This window comes from Pipistrellus kuhlii, unplaced genomic scaffold (genome assembly GCF_014108245.1).
Source record: "Pipistrellus kuhlii isolate mPipKuh1 unplaced genomic scaffold, mPipKuh1.p scaffold_m20_p_7, whole genome shotgun sequence".
Taxonomy (NCBI): Eukaryota; Metazoa; Chordata; class Mammalia; order Chiroptera; family Vespertilionidae; genus Pipistrellus; species Pipistrellus kuhlii.
In genome coordinates this window covers 44,254,438-44,277,776 of record NW_023425573.1, presented here as the reverse complement: position 1 = coordinate 44,277,776, position 23,339 = coordinate 44,254,438, and the positions used below count along the sequence as shown (strand labels likewise).

The 23,339-nt window shown below is 38.3% G+C and overlaps 1 protein-coding gene across 1 annotated transcript in view; it reads right to left on the bottom strand.

Annotated features, from left to right (window-relative positions):
• COBLL1 (cordon-bleu WH2 repeat protein like 1) overlaps positions 1 to 23,339 on the bottom strand; it is a 140,624-nt gene that overhangs the window by 6,565 nt on the left and 110,720 nt on the right. Inside the window, exons 9-15 of the mRNA XM_045575640.1 lie at positions 16,881 to 17,031; positions 14,624 to 14,677; positions 13,210 to 13,347; positions 10,574 to 10,808; positions 8,103 to 8,197; positions 3,679 to 5,231; positions 1,155 to 1,331 (exon numbers count right to left, since the gene is read on the bottom strand). Coding sequence (XP_045431596.1) covers positions 1,155 to 1,331; positions 3,679 to 5,231; positions 8,103 to 8,197; positions 10,574 to 10,808; positions 13,210 to 13,347; positions 14,624 to 14,677; positions 16,881 to 17,031 — 2,403 coding nt within the window. The remainder of the gene's footprint in view (positions 1 to 1,154; positions 1,332 to 3,678; positions 5,232 to 8,102; positions 8,198 to 10,573; positions 10,809 to 13,209; positions 13,348 to 14,623; positions 14,678 to 16,880; positions 17,032 to 23,339) is intronic.

Genomic DNA, 23,339 nt, shown 5'->3' with positions numbered 1-23,339 from the left:
ACACACACACACACACACACACACACACACATATATATATATATAATTGATTTTAGAGAATAAAGGAGAGGGAGAGATAGAAACATCAAAGATGAAAGAGAATCATAGATTGGCTGCCTCCTGCATGCCCCCCTACTGGGTATAGAGCCCACAACCTGGGCAAGTGCCCTGACCAGAAATCTAACCATGAGCTTCTGGTTCATAGGCCACCACTCAACCACTGAGCCACACCAGCCAGGCATCCACATCCTCCTTCAGTGGATGAGGGTGACAGAGGGAGGAAACTCACCTACAATGATTCCCTGTGACAGCTGTTTGGTATCTGCCCCATTCCTGAAGCTCTCCTACACCTCAGTAAAGAGGAGCTGAACAATCCTAGTGGAGCATTATTAGGACTTGAATATATCTATATTAGGTCTTATCTCAATTATCTAGGTTTTCTCTACATTTTTTTGGTTTAACCTATAAAAACTTCTCTCCCTCTTTGGCACTCTAATCTCATCCCATATGTGGTAATAACTTGATTACCCTAGTAACCATGACTGAAACTAGTGCAGGTTACTATCACTAGTGCAGATTCTCTGGAATACAGGGGGATCACCTTTCTGAAATAATCTTTCTTGTAGAGCTAACAATTTCTTTTTTAAAAAAAAATACATTTTCATTGATTTCAGAGAAAAAGGGAGAGGGAGAGAGAGAGATGGAAATGTCAGAGATAAGAGAGAATCACTGATAGGCTTCATCCTGCTTGCCCCCTACTGGGGATGGAGTCTGTAACCTGGGCATATACCCTGACCTGGAATCCAAACTGGTTCATAGGTCCATGCTCAACCACTGAGCTGAGCTGGCTAGAGGGACTAACAATTTCTTAAAATAAGAGCCCACGTACTTTCTATATCTACTTACATAATAATGAGCAAAGGCATGTTGTGCACCTGGTCCATGTTATGGAAAACAGACTTGACATATTTAAAGTATGTGTAAGATTCTGGACTTTCTTAGGCTTTACTTCAAAAATGACCCCTGACATAAAAGAGCAACTTCTGACATCTCCTGTAGTCAAGCTTAAATGCCAGGAAACAATTTCTCCTAAGTATTAGTCTGACCGTGTTGAAAATAAACCCACTGCCACCCATCTGATAAAGAAGACTTACCCTTTTCAATTTGGCAGCGGCCTCTCCAGAACGGATTGCAGTCAGCAGACTCTGTCGGAACTCTTCGGGGTCAGAGCTTTGGAATGTTAGAGAACTTTGCCTCTTAAGGGTGCATGGTGGGTAGTCAGTTGGAGATGGTATTTGGGAATTCCGCTCACTGTGTGAAGAGTTATTTTCCTAAAACAACAAAAGCAAACTATTTATATGAATACCAAGTGAAATATGGGCATTTTTTTCAACATTTTTTCTCCTTCATCAATAGTTCTTTAGGAATCACCATTTGCCACATTGGATTTCTAGACATAGCTCTATTTCCTCACCCACTGAATCATCTCAGCTACTAGAGCCCAGCTGGAAAGAGGGCATTAATTTCCCTTTTCTTGAACAAGGAGGGTGCTAAGGAAGTAAAGTGGTACCTCTCTTTGTTTCATGAACACAAGGGCAATTTTACTAACCTTGAGACAAATAAGGCTGATTTCTCTAACAGCGTTGGTTAAGAGAGCCAAATGAATTTTAAAAATAAATATTCCACAGGCTAAAAAAGAACCTATTTTCACAGTTCTAACATATTTGGTTGTGAAGTTATTATTTTCAATGGTACAAAATAGACAAATATTGGCAAACTCACACTGGTTGCAATTAGCAACATATAATCTAATAATAAAATATTAATGATTATGCTACCTGTAATGGCTTGTTTTGTTTCTGGAAGTTAGAAGGACTAGAAGATGGCCATGGTTTTTTTGGTTTTTGCTTTTTCCCCATGAAACTAAAAATAAAATAATAGGAACTTCTAAGAATTAAAATTTTAATTCAACTTGTTAGAAATGAATATTTTGTAACTAATTCAATTGGCAACTATAATAAAAAAAATTTTTAAATTGTCTTTTTCAAAGTGCCAAATAAATATCTTTACAAATGATGAGTTAAACAGAGCTCAGGAAGAGGCTCAAAGACTGTATTTTCCAAATCAAGCTTCTGTTGTTTAGGAAGGCATTCCATTCTAAGAAAAACACAGGATTTTTCCCAAATAAAGAATTAACCTTATATCATATATCTCTTCCTGACATTATATCAAAGTAATAAAGCATAAATATGAAATACATGAAGAAATATTCTTCAAGATAAATATTGCATTGAAATTGTGGAAAAATCTTTACTTGGCAATATGGTTAATGTTCTGCTACTCTCAGAATGTTTGAAAAATTTGTATAAAATACATCTGGACCTGTCACACAAATATGAAAGTCTTCTTTAAATACTATCAGAGTAAAAGTACACAAAATATTTTTTAAAAACTGTGTGGGGAATATCATAACTCATTCTGTGAATTTCTGCCTCTCCTTTGACTATGTGAATCTGACAAATTATAACAGTTGAGCAAACATAAAGTCAACAAAAACTCCCTTTTTTTGTAAATTATTAAGGTTACATAGTAGTTAAATGATATTTTGGTCAACATACACATAACTGGAAAATCTGATACTGAATGAATAAAATGGGAAATTAAGAAAATGGCATATTTAAATTCTGGTTTTAAATTATTTATATGTAAAGATATCTAATAAGTTGAGGTTAAGTATATGTTACAGAAAATACATAGCTAAGAGATGCTTGGTTATTTTATCTAGACTTTGATACTGTTTATATACTAGTGTATATATATATATATATATATATATATATATATATACTTTTTAATATTTTTTTATTGATTTCAGAGAGGAAGAGGGAGAGAGCTAGAAATAACTATGATGAGAAAGAATAATTGATCGGCTGCACATCCCATACTGGGGATTAGGCCTGCAACCTGGGCATATGCCCCCACCAGGAATCCAATGGTGACCTCCTGGTTCATAGATCCATGCTCAACAACTGAGCCGTACCTGCCAGGCTATATTTCTATATAATTAAAACTATTTTGCAGTTATGTAGAATTGGAGAGAATAATACAGTAAACCAGAACATCCAGAAAGTTATAAACAAACTGAGATAAGAAAACCCCAGGGAAATAGAGTCAGAACTATAAACTAGTATACCACACAAATGTCTGAGCAAAGAAACTTCAAATTAAAATATTTGCTCAGAATATAATTATATAGTGGCCTTGTACCCAGTTTATATGAGTCATAGTGACTCTGAGAGTAAATAATCAGACTCTCTGTATTATACCTTTCTTTCTACAGCAGGTTGTTTGCTATTAGGTTATGAATTCAGACCTAATACACAAACATATCAACATGCTGTACAAGATCCCCTTATTTTTTAAAAAAGGAAAAACTTGCTGAAACCAGTTTGGTTCAGTGGATAGAGCATCGGCCTACGGACTGGAGGGTCCCAGGTTCGATTCCAATTAAGGGCATGAACCTTGGTTGCAGGCACATCCCCGGCTGGGGATGTGCAGGAGGCAGCTGATCGATGATTCTCTCTCATCGATGTTTCTAGCTCTCTATCCCTCTCTCCTCCTCTCTGTAAAAAATCAATAAAATATATTTAAAAAAATAAAATAAAAAGTAAAATGTACCTGATTACTCACACAGGGCTGTGGGGCGTCCACAGCGGTATCCACGGAGGGACTTTTCCCTTCCGCAGCGTCACTGGGCGCTGGCGCGCAGGCCCCCTCGCTGCAGGCCTCGGAGCGCACTTTGCTGAAGGACTGAGACCGCTTCACCACCGCCAGGGCGAAGGGCGAAGGAGCGGAGCTCGAGTAAGGTCGCGGGGCTCCGAAGGTTTTCAGAGTCTTCAGGTTTAGTGCTGCCAGCTGACTGGTGGGAAGAGAAGCGGGTTTGGGGGCGATAGGAGGAGGAGAGGTCTCAGGAGGCTTCTGAGTGCTGAGGCCTCCATCGCAGTCTTGCACGCGGGGCTGCAGAGGAGAGCGAGCTGTTTTACTTGAGGGAGAAAGAGTTTGCTCCGGAGGAGGCATCGGATCCCTTTCCACCTCCTTCCTCAGGAGCTCCTGGGGAGCAGGACCAGGGGCAGTGTGGACGCTCTTGGCGGCTGCGGAGGTCACGTAGTGACCCGAAGCTCTCTTTTGCATTTGCAAGAAAAAGGAACTTGGTTTGGCCTGGGGATTGGAAGCCCGAGATTTAAGTCTTGACTCTAATATACTGTTTATTTCTTCCAAGTTTGGCGCAAAAGGAGCCGTGCCAGTGTCTCTGGTCATCCTGGGAGTGGGTTTCAGGGGACTTGCTGTGGGGCTGTGGGGCACGCCCTCCACACTGTGCCCCTTATGCTCTGCTCTCAGGGCAGGCTTGGGTTTCAGGTCTGGCTGTGGCTCCTTCGGGCTTGCAGAAATAACAACATCTTCTGTTTGCATTGCTGTTTCTTTCACATTCTCGTGCATGTGCCTTTTCCCTAAAGAATGGATACCTTGATCCTCTTCATACCCAAAGGTTTCTGATTCCCCGTCTTTTGCTATTTCCAGGGATTTGGGAGGCACTATTTTATAAGTAGTCATCCCAATTTTGGGTATATAGTCTCTCGTAATTTCATTGGAAGGTTTTGGCTTGGGAATGTAGTCTTGTCGGTAAAGTGGATGATTCTTCGTATAAGAAGCAGCCGGGTTTTTATTAATCTCATCTATGGGAGCATCATTGCCATGTGCATACATTGGCTCTTTCACAGCGAGCTGATCTTCTGGATGTACAGGGAGAGGGCCCTGTCTCCTGAATTCTCTTGAAGTATGGACGGAATCTTGTGGACTTAAAGGTGAATGTTGAGTTGAGGCGTTGTTATTTGCAGTTTGCACACTTTCATCAACTTTGAGGTCAGACAAATGATGGTGCCGGTGATTCCCATTCAAACTGTTGCAGGAAGGAGTTGCCTGAATCGCTGCATCTTGCATTTTTGTCTTCTCTGCACTCCGTTGGTTCAGTGTTGGGTCTGGTTCTGATGAGGCAGCTAGATGATCTTCCTTGTCACTTCTAGCAGTTTCCATTTTGTGTGCCTGAAGTCTGTCAACGTCCACGTCCACACTGTTATTTTTGGCAACACCTCCCACATTGATTTCTGTTCTCCTCCCTCCGTCTTTCACATGATCTTCCATATTCCTTGATGTGACAGTTATTTCATTTTGATCTATGAGAAAAAAAGAAAAATCATCAAGTATAGGGAAGAAAAAGTACAAAAACTTCAGTTTGCAATGCTTGCCTCCCCAAACTAAATTAGGCTGGTTTAATATTTTCAGCTAATTACACAAAATCAGGTAGTGCATTTAATGAAAACAGTATGGGCTTTGGTGTCATGGAGACCCCAGTTTGGAATCCATCTGTAAGCGGGCTTGACTAATTATAACCTCTGTGATCACAGCTTATTACTTAACCCTTGGAGCCTCAGTTTGCTCAGATGTAAAAACGTGAAAATATGTATTTCAGTTGACCCTTGAAGGACACAGTGGTGGGGACACTGTCCTCTCTACACAATTAAAAATTCATATATAACTTTTGACTCCCCAGAAACTTAACAGCCTTCTGCTGACCAGAAGCTTTACCGATACCCTAAACAAGGGACTAACACATATATTGTATATGTATTCTATACTGTATTCTTACAATAAAGTAGGCTAGAGAAAAGAAAATGTTATTAAGAAAATCATAGGAAGGGAATATACTTTTACATATTATTAAAAAAATATGTGTATAAGTGGACCCATGGAGTTCAAACCCATGTTGTATAGGAGTCAACTATATATTTTATCTGTCATTTATGTAACATGCTTATTAGGATAGGATATTACCCAGAGCAAGACTCCATAGAACATAGCTATGTTTCTTCTTATAAATACATTTTTAATATTACAGTCATAGTTAAAAATTACAAAAGAAATTGACAAATTCAAAATATATTTTTTATTCTTTATATTTTTTTCATGTCAATTCTCTTCTGACATTTATTATTTTTATGCATAACATTAAGGGGGAACAATCCTAGCAAATGTTATCAGTTTTAAATAAGGCAGAAAACAAAAACATTACCTTTAAGAGTTAAAGTAAAAACACAATCAACATTGGCTGAGTTGTTAACTAGGTGTCCTCACTGAAGGGGACTGTGTCTTGAGTCATAATACTGATGATTTCAACTACATAAAAATGATCATGTGTTCTTTTCATTTGGGGAAAAACAACCTATTCTTCTCATGCCAGAGTTCAAATAGAGAAAACAGCCTCCCTCTCCCCTATACTACTTTTCCTCTTAATTCTAATTCAGACTTCCTAAACACAAAAATCACTTGCCAGTGTTCAGATCAACAAAGCAACAGTTGCCAGCCGAATACGTGATGGCAAAGAGATGGGATGAGACATCTGAAAAGAAACATGGGTCTATGAGACTGCACCATGTATCTAGTACCGAGTAACGTGCTTCATTTATACACTGTGCTCCTCTATTCAAATGCCCAGAAGAATCATTTCTCCTGAATGACCAACTAGCCCTCATCTTCAAAATCCTCAGAGGCCTCCTCTTTCAATATGGCAGTTTGTATAGAACAAGTGAAATGAGAGCCTTGGGAGCCAACCTGTGAAAGCATATCAAATATTTCTCTATAGTTTTATCATCCCTCACTTTAATGTATACGGTTAACATCAATTTCACTGCCTAAAGTGTCATGAGATATTTAAACTAGTTCCTCTGTTAGAAAAAAAAAAAAAAAAAAAAAAGGCAAGAAAAAGAAATGCATGCAAAAAAGTATCACGCTGACAGGTAAATTCGAATACTAAAAATTTTTCAAAAAAATCATGTTTTTAAAGCCTGCCTAACTATACAATTTATTGGTCATAATAGTTACATCTTATCTAATGCTGTGAGGTTCCCATATTAAACATATAATTTTCATTTTTATTCTCCCCAAATAAAATGCAACTAATTATAAGAATAGGTATTGTCTATAGGAGTGACTGTTCTCAATGACAAATAATTATTAGCTTTTGTGATTTACAAAATTAAGCACATGTGATTAGGAACCATGGAAGAGGTACATATCGGCCTTTGTTCTCATTTATTTGGCTCATAAGTATTTTTAATATTTGTATGAAAAGTACTACTTCTCAATGCTGCTACGAGAACAGAAGTATATAAGAAATGGTCCTTGGCACTAGCAAATCTATAGAATAAAAACCTAAGCAACTGTTACAGCAGAACAACCAGAGCGACCAGTCACTATAATGGGCACTGACTGCCAGGGGACAGACACTTCACGCAAGAGCTGCCTGGCGGTCATTGCACTCCCACAGGGGAAATGCTGCTCAGTGAGAAGCCAGACTCACGGCTGGTGAGCACAGTGGAGGTGGCAGGAGCCTCTCAGTATTCGATCTCAGGATGGTATAGACCAGTGGTCAGCAAACTGTGGCTCGCGAGCCCATGCGGCTCGCAAGCCGCAGTTCGCCGCTCCGTTGACTAATGCATTTGCCGACCACTGGGATAGGTGCTTAATTACAAGGAACAACAACAGCCTGTAATTATTAGAATCGAGCGTCTAGGTCAGTGGTCGGCAAAATCAGTTAACAGAGTGGCAAACTGCAGCCATGTGTAGAGACCATGAGGAAAATGAATTGGAAACATATATATTTAAACTAACCAACATGTAGGAAAAAAGAGAAATAGATCACAAGTATGCATAGAGTATACATCCTTAAGTTCTAGATCAGATAACTTCTAACATTTAACCACAAGGACAAAAGGGGGTACACATGGCAGTTAAAAGCAGACTCTGGAGTAGTGTCACCTGAGTTCAAATCTGAGACCCACCACTTAATAATTGTGGAACTTCAAGTAAGTTATGTAATATTTTTAAGGTTCAATCATCTATAAAATGGGACTAAAGATAATAATGTTCATAAATGAGTTAACATACAAGATTAATGAATTAATATACATATATAAAGAGTTAAGAATGGCCCTTGGTACATAATAAGTGCTATGAAAGTGTTGGCTATTAGTGTTTATATAACTCACCATTCTCTTGACTTGGGCCCAATGACTTCAAGTTTCTTACATTGTCAACTACTCTCTCTTCATTTCTTGGATTATAGGCCATCAAGTGTGTTTCTCTGCAAAAAAGGTATTTTATGTTATACATCCAGACTATTCAAATGCGCATGCGCGCGCGCGCGCGCGCGCGCACACACACACACACACACACACACACACACACCACACACACACACACACACACACACACACACACGATGAGAAAACAGGGAATAATTTCCAAAGACAGATGGACTAAAATAATCATCTTTTCCTGCCAAATACTGAAAATTTAATAGCAAAGAAAAAAATATAACTGAGAGGAAATGCTGCTATGAAACATTAGCATTAGTTTTCATGTGGGGGTCCTATTAAAAAAAAAATGTAAAAAGCTTGTAAAATATATGCTTTCCCCTAGTGTCTTTTTGTTATTTTTATTTGTCTTTTAAAGAAAAGGGATATAAATGAAACCTTTTTCGTTTTGCAAATTGCATGGTCAAATTTTATTTTTCAGTTATATTCAATATTATTTTCAGTTTATATTCAATATTATTTTGTATTATTACTTTCAGGTGTACAACATAGTGGTTAGACAATCCTACACTTTACAAAGTGTTTCCCCTCAATATTTCCAGTTCCTACCTGGCACCATATGTAGGTTACTACAATATTATTGACTACTAGAGGCTCAGTGCATGACATTCGTGCACTGGGATGTGGGGGGAAGGTCCCTCAGCCTGCACCCTCTCGTAGTCTGTGACCCTTTGTGGGATGTCTGCCTGCCAGCTTAGGCCCACTCACCATGGGGATTGGTATAAGTTGGCAGGTGGACATTCCCTGAGGGGTCCCTGGTGCTGCCATGGAGGCGGAAGAGGCTTCTGCCACCGCTGCTGTGCTCACCAGCTGTGAGCCCCCCCAGGGGAAACACCGCTCAGTCAGAAGCTGAGCTTGTGGCTCCTTAGTGCTGCCTCGGAGACAGGAGAGGCTCCCACCATGGCCCACCACCACTGTGCTCGCCAGCCTTGAGACTGGGCAGTGTTCCCCCTGTGGGAACACACTGACCACCAGGGGGCAGCTCCTGCCTTGAACATCTGCTCCCTGGTAGTCAGTGTACATCATAGCAACTGGTCGATTTGGTCGATTTGCGTATTAGTTTTTATTCTAAAGGACTAGAGGCCTGGTGCATGAGAAGTCACGTAATCGGGTATGGCCCCTCAGCCAGGCCTGCACCCTCTTGCAGTCCAGAACCCCTTGGGAGATGTCCACCTGCTGGCTTAAGCCAGCTCCCTGGGGGATTGGACCTAAGCTGGCAGTCAGACATCCCTCTGGCAGCCCAGGAGCCCTCAGGGGATGTCTGACATGGGGAGAGGGCCTAAGCAATTAGTCAGACATCCTTAGCGCTGCCACCGAGGCAGGAGAGGCTCCTGCCACTGCCACTGCGCTGGTCATCCATGATCTGGCTTCTGGCTGAGCAGCGTTCCCCTTGTGGAAGTGCACTGACCACCAGGAAGCAGCTCCTGCATTGAGCTTCTGCCTCCTGGTGGTCAGTGAGTGTCATCGCAACCAGTCGTTCCCAGTTATTCTGCCATCAGGGTCAATTTGCAAATTATCTTTTTATTATAAAGGATGTTCCCTATGCTGTACTTTACACCCCTACAAACTATTTTGTAACTTCTCAATCCCTTCGTCTTTTTTTCATCCAGTCCCCAACCCCAACCCCTCTGACAACTGTCAGTCTGTCCTCTGTATCTATGAGGCTATTTCTGTTTTGCTTGTTTATTTTGTTCTTTATTGTACATATGAGTGAAATTATATGGCATTTGTCTTTTTCTGACTGACTTTGCACTGAGCATAATATGACATGGTTCACTTTTGGCAATTCAGAATGTGGACCGACCTCACTGGATTTTATTGGTGATAGAAAAGTTTTATTTGGAGGCAATCCCATGAAAATTATAGCAAAACTTTGATGAAGATGGTTTATTTTGTCTAATAAACTTCATCTTTATTCATGATATGTCATTTTTAACATAATGAAAGTGAACTGTTCCTAGGATCCAGTGGCAAGTGCATTCTTTGTATCATAAAGTTGACTATAAAAATATTATTGGTAATTGGTTATAATACTCTAATATGTGGAATTGTTTTATATACCAGTCAGTAAAAATCCTTAAGGAGCATTTGATAAAACTGAAAATTAAATGTTTCATTTAGGTTAAATAGATAATAGGTAAAATACATACAAGTAAACAAAACTTTTATATTTAAGTCATGTAAATTAACTACATGTTACGGTTTATTTGACACAAAGGTAATAGAACTGCTGAGTTTTATTTAATTTACAAACAATTACATGTAAGCAGACACTTTGTATTTAAAATATCAGATCTATATCCCAGAAGACTAGTATTAGTGAAACAAACCTCCACCACCATTCTGGCATGTAGACTACTTACTGTCCATCTGTGTTTCTAGTTTCTTGTTTCTCTTCTTTGGAGTTTTGTGAGGACTCTCCAGTATCACTGCCAAGGGCTGAGTCAGGGTCACTTTTCCGTGTATTTATTATATCAGCAGATCCAAAAGGAATCTCTTGTGACTTCCCAGAAATATTTTCAGCCTCATCTTTAGGCGCTTCACTCAGTTCTTCCTTTTCTTCTATCTCTTCAAGACTGTAATCAGAGCTTACTCCAGCTACAAAGAAATGAAGATATAATTCTAAATATTAAGTTGCCTCATTCATGCTATATAATCCTAGCAAAGAAGAAATTTTTAAAACAAAAATTAGCTAGACTCTTAAATTCTGGTTCAAAATCAACAGTAGAATACTTTTCTAATGATGAATAATTATGTGAACATATAACCAGATTATCTCAGACATATAATTCTAAATACTTATTAAGATTTTCTTTTATTAAATGTTATAGAAAAGTCTGTTATTCCTTTTAAAAATTCTAATCCAAAATAGCTTTCACAGTTGGTTGATTAGCTAAGTATAAATTTCCTCAAGCTTTGAAAAATATTAAATCAACTTTGTTTTTGCCTGGGCTAATATGCTTATATGATGGTTATATTTTAGGACTACAATAAAAGAATTGGGTTTAGGGCTGTGAAAGATGAATAATTTTCACAAATGTTACATCACAACTATCATATTTCAGCTTCAAAAGTTATAAAGAAAGAATATTCACGTTGAAACAACAGTGCTCAAATTCTTAGTACACATTTAAGATTTAACAAGATCCAAAATATAAATGTTAAAATATTATAAAAATATAACCTAAAAGTATGATTATTGAAATTTCTTTACACTTACTTAGCTTTATATAGTTTGAATAGTTTTTTTTTAAGTTTTCCAGTCCTTCTCAATTACAGAATAAAATTGAAAAAGAAAATATTTAAAATTATTTAAACTCACAAATACAGTACATTAAATGAAACGTAAGTATTAACTTTCAGAATATGTTTTTATAAGTTTGTAGCATTTTACTTAAAGTTATTAAAGCTTAAAATTTTACTAATATTTTTAGAGTCCTAGTATATTTTTCCTGGAGATGATCAAAATGGCAAAGTTGTTGGACAAATACCTCTTTTTGATAAAACCTACAATAATAAAAGCGTAATATGCCAATTAGACCAGGCACCCTTCTGGACATCCTTCTTGACAACCTCCTGGACAATGCTGGGGCTGAGTGGGAAGCCAGTGCCGACAGTCAAGGGAAAGAAGGCCTACTCTTGCATGAATTTCATGCACTGGGCCTCTAGTAGAATTATATAACATTAAATCTAGCCTGGTGAGTTGCTGTTTTAAAATTCACTCATAAAAAAGTGCTGACTAGGCCAGGCATTATTATTATACTTGCTGCCAGGCAGAATTGTTTTCTTTTTCATTTTTAAAAATTGAGATAAAATTTACATTCAGTAAAATTCATCACTTTTGGAATATATGTTGGAGTATCCAGTTTTGACAGAGATGTATAATTTTATGACCACCAGCACAATCAAGATTTAGATTTAACCTCCCAAGTCCCCCATGCCTTGACCCTGGTCTGGTGGCTCAGCTGATTGGCACATCATCCCATACATCAGAAGGTTGTGGGTTCATTTTCTGGTTGGGATGCATATGGGAGGCAATCAATCAATATTTCTCTCTCATATCAGTGTTTCTCCCTTCTTTCCCCTCTCTCTAAAAACCAATAAAAACATATCCTTGGGTGAGGATTAAAAAAAAAAAATCACACAAAACAATACATGTCCCTTGTGATCAACCCCACTCCCTAACCCCAATTCTTGGTAATCATTATTCCTATAGTTTTGCCTTTGCAAGACAGTATGTCAATGAAATAATACAGCATCTAACCATTTAATCTGGCTTTATTCATGTAACATAATATATTTGAGATTCAGCCATGTTGTTGCATGAACTGGTTATTTATTCCTATTTACAGATAGATGTTAGTATTCCGGTGTATGGACCAACCAGTTATTTTTATTCACTCCTCAGTTTAGGGACACTGGATTGTTTCCTGTTTTTTGCAATTATGAATAAAAATTCTATAATAATATTGTAATTCACAAGGAAGTTTGTGTGTACACATAAGTTTTCATTTTTCTTGAGAAAATACCTAGGAGTGTGATTGCTGGGTCATACAGAAAACAAATGCTTAAATTTTATTTAAAACAAACAAAAACGTGCCAAACTATTTTCCAAACTGACCACACAATTTTACATTCCTATAATCATATACTAATTTTAAACAAGCAGTTTGAGGTGATAAGGACTCTTTCTGAGTCACTGAAAAATTGAGAATATATTTATAACATTCAAGTATTACCTAACTATAAAGTTTTGCCAATGGTCACAAAATAATTTTCAAAACAAAAGTCCCAATCAAAAGCAATACTACAGAAAATAAGTCATGCCTAGGTAACAAATGAGAACTTCAAGAAAGAAAACCATGTATTTTTTGTAGTTAAGAAGTAAAGTTCAAATAGTTCACCAAAGAAGGAGAAAGCCAAATAGAAGAGAAACTGAAATGCTGCGGAACCGCTGACTTCATTCATCTTGCATCTCAGGAAAGGCCCGGTCACCTACATGTCAGAGATGCTGTGGCTGCCTCGGGCGTTTCAGGGCACTTCAAGAGAGAGATGTCATCTGCCCGATTGGGCACAGTGCACTGTTCGTGACTGGGGAGCCCGGGGCCAAGTGAGCCTTCTGCCAAAGAAGGGAAATCTGTGGAAATGGCACTTAGACAACAGAGTTAAGGCAGGCAGAGACCAAGAAGTATTTCAGAAGGAATCAGATTTGTTAGCTCACAATTATCCATGCATTAAACAAGAAGAGGTAAAAGAAAAAAAAAAGAGAAATAAATATCAAGCAAAGTTTGAATAGCAATTATACCTTTTCTTCCAATACTTCAGAATTTTCTTATTTACCTTATTTTGTGTGATATAATGTAATAAACGATATCACTAGTATCATTTTGGGTAAAAGTTAGGTAAAATATTACTAAGTATCTAATGGTAATACTTTTAATTAGAGAGAAGAGGGGAATTTTTTTGTGTAAAATGTGTCAAAATCCCAATTCCCAAATATCACCTAAATATAAAAGATTTAGAAGCATTTGGGTGCTTCTGAGTTCTCCCTGTATTTGTGAATGTGAATTGTAAAAATTAGGTAAGGTTATATTAAGCAATTTTTATACCTTTCAAATTATCCTACTGGCATAATAATATTCTATTTTTAATTAGACATCATTAGCTCATTATATTCATTTATATTTAACTTTAAAATAAGTGTAAGGATCAAGAAACTTTATACTCATTTTTACAATAGCTGCTAATAAGTAGCTTTTATTAAAAATATTAGGAAATGAAATCAGCTGGAATTATTTTATTTTTACTGGAATTTCATTTATTGAAAATCTAAAATGAGAACATAAAAAAAATATTTCATAATAACAAATTTTTACCATTAGATTAAAACACTTTGCATGTTAAATTCATACTTAGGACAGCTGAATGACGAATGGTGTTTTATCAACAATAAAGAGTAAAAAAAAAAAAAAACTTTTTTAAAGAAAAGAATGAACTACTATGTTTTAACTGAAAATAGATGACCAATTGAATTACAAAAAGAATGGTGCTTTACACCTTCATGTAAGTTTTCTTCTGAACATAGCAAGATAGGTCATTATTCTTGGAAAGGAGATTAATAGTTGATAACTTGACAATACATAGGAAAAACACACACACACGCACACAAAAAAAAAACAGGAGACCTTATAGGGAACTGACTCAAGGAACCAGAACTAAAATTTTGAGTGTGCTTATTTCATGCCCTAACCCCAGGGGAAAATATTTTTATTTCATAATATAAAATCTAGGAAATGGAATCAAAGCATCTGTATCCCTTTCATATACAGAATATTATGCCAAATTCATTCCTCAACTGTCATAAAAGATCTTTCTCTGTAATTCCATGATATGGAGTAAAGGTAAACACATACCTGGGCTGGGCAGCCCCTCAGGAGTGCTTGCTTCTGAAACATTGTCTATAGGAACTGCAGGTAGAACACAGTAGTAGCACAAGTTAGAAACAAGTCACACTCACAAAAGAAACAAGTCCTCAGTAGCTTATCCTAATATATAAAAACTCATGGCCTGTAATATCCACAACAACCAAAGGCTCGACCAACAAGGAGTCAGTGCTGGGTTGCCATGGTGACCCAGCACTGACTGCCTGGGCTGTGGGAGCCTGGACTCAGCATTGACCTATGGGAGAGAGGCTTCAGAGAGAGAAACAGGATCTGATCCATAGCATTCGTGGCAGCTGTTGATCAGCACTTGCCTCTCTCTTTTGCTCTGAGCCTGGCCAGCAGCCATACCTCTCTTTCTCTCTGCCCTCCACTGGGTCTGCTGATTAGCCCCACCTCTCTGATCAGGCCTGTTGATAGGCTCGGAAATTCTGACTGGCACAGAAACCGACCAATAAGAACCAAATCTGGGTGAAATATGAGGAGCCAATGGCTGCATAGGAGGTGGAGCTTTTGACATTGACTGGCACAGAAACTGACCAATCAGAATCTAATCTGGGTGAACCTAATCTGCAAAAGCAGAACCTAAGGTGGTGGTTGAGGAGGAGTTTTAAGGGCAACGGCTGTTTGGTGTAAGTTTGGTAAGCAAACTGCGACTTGTGAGGCACATGCGGCTCGAGAGCCACGGTTTGCCATTCTGTTGACTAATGAGTTTGCCGACCACTGTCATATACTACACTTTACCTCTTTGCACACAATATGCCACAATTGCCTAAACTTCACAGCTTCCAACTACACGGTAACATTTACTCTAGTCCAGTGGTCAGCAAACTCATTAGTCAACGGAGCAGCAAACCATGGCTCGAGAGCTGCATGTGGCTTGCGAGCCACGATTTGCTGACCACTGGTATAAGATGTAAGAAAGTGGTACAATATTTTAATGACAGGTTTGGCAGTATAATGCATATGGCTGGCTATCAGTACAGATATAGGGATTATATATTTTTGTCTGCCAAGAGCATCTTCTCCTGATGAAAAAGGATTCCCCCCCCCCTGCCCCATTTAAGCAATCCTATCCTATATAATCTATCTATACTACTAAAAAGGTAACATATTAATTAGACCAGGTTGGTTGGCTATTTTCCAGATGTCTGATTTCCTTTGAGACAAAGCCATGGTGGTAGGGGGCGAGGCAGAGGCTGTTAGGGATGATCAGGATGGCAGGGGAGGGCAGTTGGTGGTGAGATCAGGCCAGCATGGGAAGGAAGTTGAGGGGGGAAGGGGGAGGTCAGGCTGGCAGGAGAGGGCAGTTGGTGGCGAGATCAGGCAGGCAGAGGCAGTAAGAGGCGATCAGGCTGGCAGGGGAGGGCCATTGAGGGCAAGATCAGGCAAGCAGGGGAGGGCGGTTGAGGGCACCTAGGTTGGCAGGGGAGGGCATTTGGGGTGAGGTCTGACTGGTAGGAAGGGCAGTTGAAAGCAAGATCAGGCTGGCAGGGGAGGGCAGTTAAGGGCAAGATCAGGTCAGCAGGGGAGAGCAATTGGGGGAGAGATCAGGCTGGCAGAGGAGGGCAGTTAGGGGCAATCAGGAAGGCAGGCAAAGGCAGTTAGAGGCAATCAGGCAGGCAAAGAGGTTAGGGGCAATCAGGCAGGCATTCAGAGGCAGTTAGGGGTGATCAGGCAGGCAGGCAGGTGAACAGTTAGGAGCCAGTGGTCCCAGATTGTGAGAAGGATGTCCGACTGCCAGTTTAGGCCCGATCCCTGTGGCCTAAACCGGCAATCGGACATCCCCCAAGGGATCCTCAATTGGAGATGGTGCAGGCTGGGCTTAGGGACCCCCTCCCCATGCCCGAATTTCATGCATTGGACCACTAGTTTTTATATGATTCCGAAAGAGACAGCCATTTTACTAACCTACTTAGATTTCCATTCCTACATGTAGTCAATCCTGAATGGCTGGATCTTTCTGAACAGATTCACAAATCATCACATACTCATTAGGATAATGGAGCTGCACAATCCTTTCATTTCACTTTTTCATGTTGCAAAATTTTTAAAAGGTAGTTAAGTGAGAATAATTAGGGGCTAAGTGTTATTATTAAAATTAACTAAAAGCCTAAGTTTAACTATTATTGTTAATAAAAAGACATGATTTATAACTTATATCATTTCTACTGTCTATATTAAGCAAAACAGAATACAAATGCAATGCTAATGAGACAAGTAACATTACCAGTCACGTGATTTTCATCACTTTGATGAGGGGGTATCTGGGAGGGTGGGGAAGGTGCCTTTCGCTTTGTCCTTTTCAGAGATGAGTTCCCAATGGATGTGCTACTGAGCTTCAGAGAGCCTGTCCTCATTATGTCTGCTCCACAGGAACTCTGTGGAAAACAAAATGACCAAGCACAATTTCTATTTGGAAATTAATGGCCAACTTTAGGAAGATACTAACTTGACCTCAAGCACATCCTATGACAATATGGAACATAAAAGTCACTCATTCAAAAAACGAAAGTGGAGTGTTTGCCATGTGCCAGGAGCTGGGCTATAAGATGGATATGTAAAGAAAAAATAAAATATGGGTCTTCTCAAGAAACTTAGACCAGGATGGGAGACTGATATGCAAACAAAGAATCATAGTGTGGGAGTGCTGAATGATACAGTTAAAAACTAACTCTCAAAGAAGAATCTGGAGAAAATGTTGGACATAAAATAAGAGCTAAAAAAGATATGAATATTTGTGCATTAAGGGAGCTGACTTGATTAATATTTCTCCTTTTAGCATGAATGTATATTGACAAACATTTAAAAAAATCTGTATGTCTAGCCTATGCAAGATCATTTGAGGTCACAACTCTATGCACAGATAATGCTCATATTCATGTGATTGTCAGCAGACTCTAAGACACATGTGTCAAACACAAGGCCCGCGGGCCAAATCCGTCCCGCCAGGCCTTGCAATGTGGCCCGCACTGCGCTGTCATCACTGCACTCCGCTGCGTTTCCATCACAATGACAGTTTATGACTGTTCAGTAAACCATTCGGCCCACGATTTAGGCTAGATTTTAGATTTTGGCCCCTTCTCTGATTGAGTTCGACACCCCTACAGACAATTCTGTCTCCTCTTGCTTTCTCTTTCTTCTTAAAAGAGCTATTCATAGTTTTTTTGTCTCCAATTTCTCTCCTCCCACTTGAACCTTTCCAGTCAGATTACCCCAACCTTTGATCCATTAAAATTGTTTCTGTCAAAGTCCTCAATGACCTTCACTACAACTGTCAGTGGTTATTTACTAGAACTAATTTGTTTGACCTATTAGCAGCATTAAATAGAGCTGACCACTCTCATAGAATCCTTTCTCTTATACATCCTGCTTACCACATTTCTCATTCTCACAGATCTGAACTCTGTTTTCTTTTTTGATTGCTTTTCATCTCAATTCTTGGACATGCATATTCTCTTTAGTATCTGTGCTCACTCTCTTGGTAATCTTCTCTGTCCCCTCAGCTTTATGTATTATATATATGTTGATAAGTTCCAAATTTAAGCCTGCATTCTGGGCCTCTATCTCATCTCCACTTAATATCTAAGACCATTTCAAACTTGGCAGCTCTGAAAATGAGATTCTGATAACCCCTCCTCTACCCTCTTCTGTCAAAACTAACCCTGCTCTCATAGTTTTTTCTGTTTCAATAAGGAGCAAGTCATTCTTCCATTTGTTCAGGCCAGTGACTTTGGAGTCACCCTAATCTCCTCTCTCTCATACTTCACATTCACAACATCCTATTGCCTCATCCAGCTCCATGGCTACACATATTATCATCAACAACTTGCTAATTGGACTCTGCTGCCACATTGCTTTCTTACAGTACTTTCTCAACACAGCAGCGAAAAGATCCTGTTAAAGCATAAGCCAGATTAGGTCACTTTGTTCAAAACCTTCTAATAGTTTCCCAATTGACAGAAAATAGCCAAAGTCCTTGTAATGACTTCTAAGGCAATTGACTGCCTGGCCCTTAGCTCTCTCTAACCACCTCCTTCTATTATGGAGTCTCACTCCAGGCCAGACACACTAGCCTTCCTGCAGCTCCTCAGATGTGCCAGAGTGATCCTGCCTCAGGATGGTTGTGTTTGCTGCTCTCTGTGCCTAGAATACTCTTCTAATAACTTAATGTGTTTGTTACTCCCCCGTTTTCTTCAGGTCATTTCTCAAATGCCACCTTTTCAATGAGTTCTTCATTGACCGCCCCCCTTCACTTCATGTCCCTCTTCCCAGATTGATCTTTATGAATAACATTTAACAGTTTTCTAACATTTCTATGTACTTGGCTTACTTACCTTGTTTATTGTCTGCTTCCCCTACGGTTGATTATAAGGGCCTATTTTTTTCCCCTTCCTATTTTTTTTAAATATATTTTATTGATTTTTCACAGAGAGGAAGAGAGAGGGAGAGAGAGTCAGAAACATCGATGAGAGAGAACCATCGATCAGCTGCCTCTTGCACATCCTCCATCAGGGATGTGCCCACAACCAAGGTACATGCCCTTGCCCGGAATCGAAACCGGGACCTTTCAGTCCGCAGGCCGACGCTCTATCCACTGACCCAAACCGGTTCCGGCTCCCCTTCCTAATTTGCTTATTGCTTTATATCCAGAACATTGTCTGGCTCATAGAAGTTTCTCAATAAATATTTGTTGAATGAATGTCATCATGAATGAAATACTGCTTTCTTCATTTGTAAATAAAAGGACTTGATATACTTGGACTTGGAGAATACTTAAAGTTTGGGTTGTTTCGATATTTATGAGACAATGCAAGTATACCAAAGAGAAGCAAACTAGTTCATAGGATTTTCCCCCTTATTTGTTATGACTTGCTTCACACAGAGAAAAATGTAGCAAATTTTTCTATGTTGTAATGTTGTAATATTTCTGCCAGAGAGAAAAAAGGAAGCCTGACCCCAAAGAGAAAAATGTGAGCTAGTTGTCATCACTGCCAACTATGTTAGGTCATCTCACAGGAGAAGAAGCAGAGTCAGGTCCAGCAGCAGGCATCTGATGGAACACAACTCTTAGGAAGGTTAGCTCCTCTTAACAAAAGAGGTAGAACAGGGTAGCTCTGGGCTGACCTTACTTGGAGTCTAGCCATTACACTTCTCCCATACCAAGTGATAAACAGCTGTTAGTCACCACTCTCCTCTTCCCTTTCTTCTCCCCTCATTACTCTGGTCCCTCCTCCAGAACCCTTCAGACCTCTCTATAATAACACAAGAAAAGATTTGAAGCCTCCCACCCAGATTTTGATTCAGAATCACTAAAGCTAAGTTTGATTAAATCTGAGGGTCACCTCCATTCCTAGTGGGCACAGAGTAGAGCCTCACATACTACTTGGACTTTTAAAATAATTAGGAGAAGGATCCTCGGCAATAAACTAGTTGAGATAAAAAATGTAATGATGGATGGGAAGTATTTAAATATCATCTTAAGTAGAATATTACATTTAAATAAGAATCTTCTTGCTGTTATGTCTCTATGTTCCACAACTTTCACCTGCTATTTATAAAAGTAACTAATATAACAATCATTTGAGAAAAGGACAAAAAAATACTCCAAAAACAATGTGGCACTTCATTTTTTAAAATATGTGACGTAAACTTCAAAGGCAGTAGATGTCATTTTCTTACTAATGTAAAACCCTATTAAATTGTGCCATTCCTATCACAGAAGCTTATCAAAGGAACAGAGTAGGTTAGCTATAAATAATTGCTAAATGCATGCAGTAATGGCAGAATTTGATTTGCTTCCTAGCTCTATGCTGAAAACTTGTTTTCCATGTTTTGACTGATTGCTTTCACGAGTTCTATGCTGAAAACTGGTTTTCCCCTTTAGGTCAGATTCCCAATTGCTGTCATTTATTGGTCTTTTCTATTACCTGATAAAAGCAGTCACAACATGAATTTCTCAGTGAATTGTAACTGTTTGGGAATTAGAGTGCTTACATTTTGGTTATAATATAATAAAGCAGACAGCATAGAAATAAAAAATAATAACTGGTGTACCAGTTAATAATGCAAACTTTTTTCAATAGATGAGTTACACGTATGTTGATATATATGTGATTTGATATGTATGCTATAATATTTTGTTGTATTGACAACAAGCTTCAAAACATCATATGTCAAATTTTATGAAGATGTTAACATCATAGATATTTTTACACTTAAAGATGTCAAATTTTGTGCCAAAAAAAAGAGCATTATTTTGAAGAAAAGTGCTGCTGAAAAGTTATTGTATACTTTGGGAAGCTTATGGTGAACATGCTCCATATTAAGATACTTGTGGAAGCTGGTTTAAATGCTTTAAATTATTATTTCAATGTGAAAGACAAAGGACATCCAGGTCAACCAAAAAAGTTTGAAGACCAATAATTACAAGCATTATTGGATGAAGATGATTGTCAAACTAAAAAACAACTTGCAGAAAGATTAAATATTGCTCAGAAAACAATTTCTAATTGTTTACAAGCAATGGGAAAGATTTTAAAGGAAGGAAAATGGGTATCACATCAACTGAACAAAAGACAAATGGAAAAATGAAAAGTCAACCGTAAAATGTTGCTTCAAAAGCACGAAAGACTTTTTTGCATTGAATTGTGACTGGCGATGAAAAGTGGATTTATTTTGAGAATCCTAAATGCACAAATCATGGATTGATCCAGGTCAAACATCAACATCAACTGCAAGGCTAAATCGCTTTGAAAAGAAGATAATGCTCTGTGTTTGGTGGGATCCGGAAGGTATGGTGTCTAATGAGTTTCTAAAAACAGGTGAAACCAATAATAATCAATTTGAACCACATTTTGATCGTGAAATGACCAAAATGGGCCAGAAGACTCAGCAAAGTAATTTTGCTTCATGATGATGCACCATCACATACTTGGGAAATATTAACCCACCCGCCATATTCACCAGACCTTGCTCCTTCAGATTACCACTTATTCTGATCTATGGCACATGCACTATCTGAGCAGTACTTCAAAACGTACTAAGGAGTGGAAAATTGGGTCTCTGAATGGTCTGCCTCAAAACAAGAAAAGTTCTATTGGGTAAAACAAATTACCTGAAAGATGGAGGAAATGTGTAGTTATTGTAGCAATGGACATTACTTCGAATAAAGCACTTTTGATATTTCTCTGGAAATTATCGTGTTTTCTTTTATTACAAAATTCACACTATTAACTGGTTAACAGTTAATCCACATTATTAATCAGTTAATAATTAATCTGCACTATTAACCAGTTAATAGTTAAGCCACACTATTAACTGGTTAACAGTTAATCCAAATTAGCCATAATAATGTGGATTTTGTGATAAAAGAAAAGATGGTAATTTCAAGAGAAACATCAAAAGTGCTTTATTCAAAGTAATGTCTATCGCTAGCTACACATTTCCCCCATCTTTAGGTAATTTGTGGATACAGTTCCAATAGAATTTTTCTTGTTTTGAGGTGAACCATTCAGACCCAATTTTCCACTTCTCCGTACGTTTTGAAGTGCTGCTCAGAAAGTGCATGTGCCATCGATCAGAACAAGTGGTAATCTGAAGGAGCAACACAACAAAATAGCATACATATCAAAACACATACATATCAACATATGTGTAACTCCATCTATTGGAAAAAGTGTGCATTATTAACTGGTACACCTAGTATATACAAAGACTCACAAATTTTTCTACATCTATTTACAACTCAAAGACAGAATAAAAATAGATTCACATATTTCATTTATCATCCTAGAGGGTTTAAAATAAGCTAACTTTTTGTGCATGACATTTCCTTAACGTTCAGGAACTTGTGATCAGGCCACTGCATAAGCATTCTGTGTAATTCACGTGTAAAAACTCCACTGTTAAGTCACCTCAGGCAGCCTCATCAGACCTTAAAGAAATGTAGCCCAGCCAGAGTGGCTCAATGGTTGAGTGTTGATCTATGAACCAGGTCATAGTCCGATTCCCGGTCAGGGCACATGCCCGGGTTGCAGGCTCGATCCCCAGTAGGGGGCATGCAGAAGGGAGTCAATGATTCTCTCTCATTGATATTTCTATCTCTCTCTACCTCTCCCTTCCTCTCTGAAGTAAATATATATATTTATACAAATACACACACACGTATACACACACACACACACATATATATAAAGAAATTGAATGCCAGTTGGTTAAATTTTAGTGATGGGTACATGGATGTATATTATGGTATAAAAATCTGAAATATTTCATAAATTTAATGTGAACAACTGAAATGAAAGAAGTGCTTAGAGCTGACTTTAACTTTTCTCACTAAAATATGTATCCTTTGGTCAGATTATGACTGAAATTTTGAAAAAGGAGTTGAGATTAAGTTATTTTTAAGTCCAAAGAATTTACAAACCAAGAAAACAGAGAGGTGTCTGCTAACTAGGGGGGAAATACTTTGGTTAATAATTCAAGATATTCAATTATTTACTTTAGTTAGAGTCACCAAATCTGCTTGCAACTAGGGAAAACTCACCTCTAACAGGAATGCTTATCACTGAATTTTATGGCCTGTGAAAAGGAAAATATTGCATAGAGAAAAATAATACACCAGCGAAAGTGGCAAGGTCAAGTTGAAAAGCATGCCAGATAGTTAATCCTTGAAAATTCACACCCA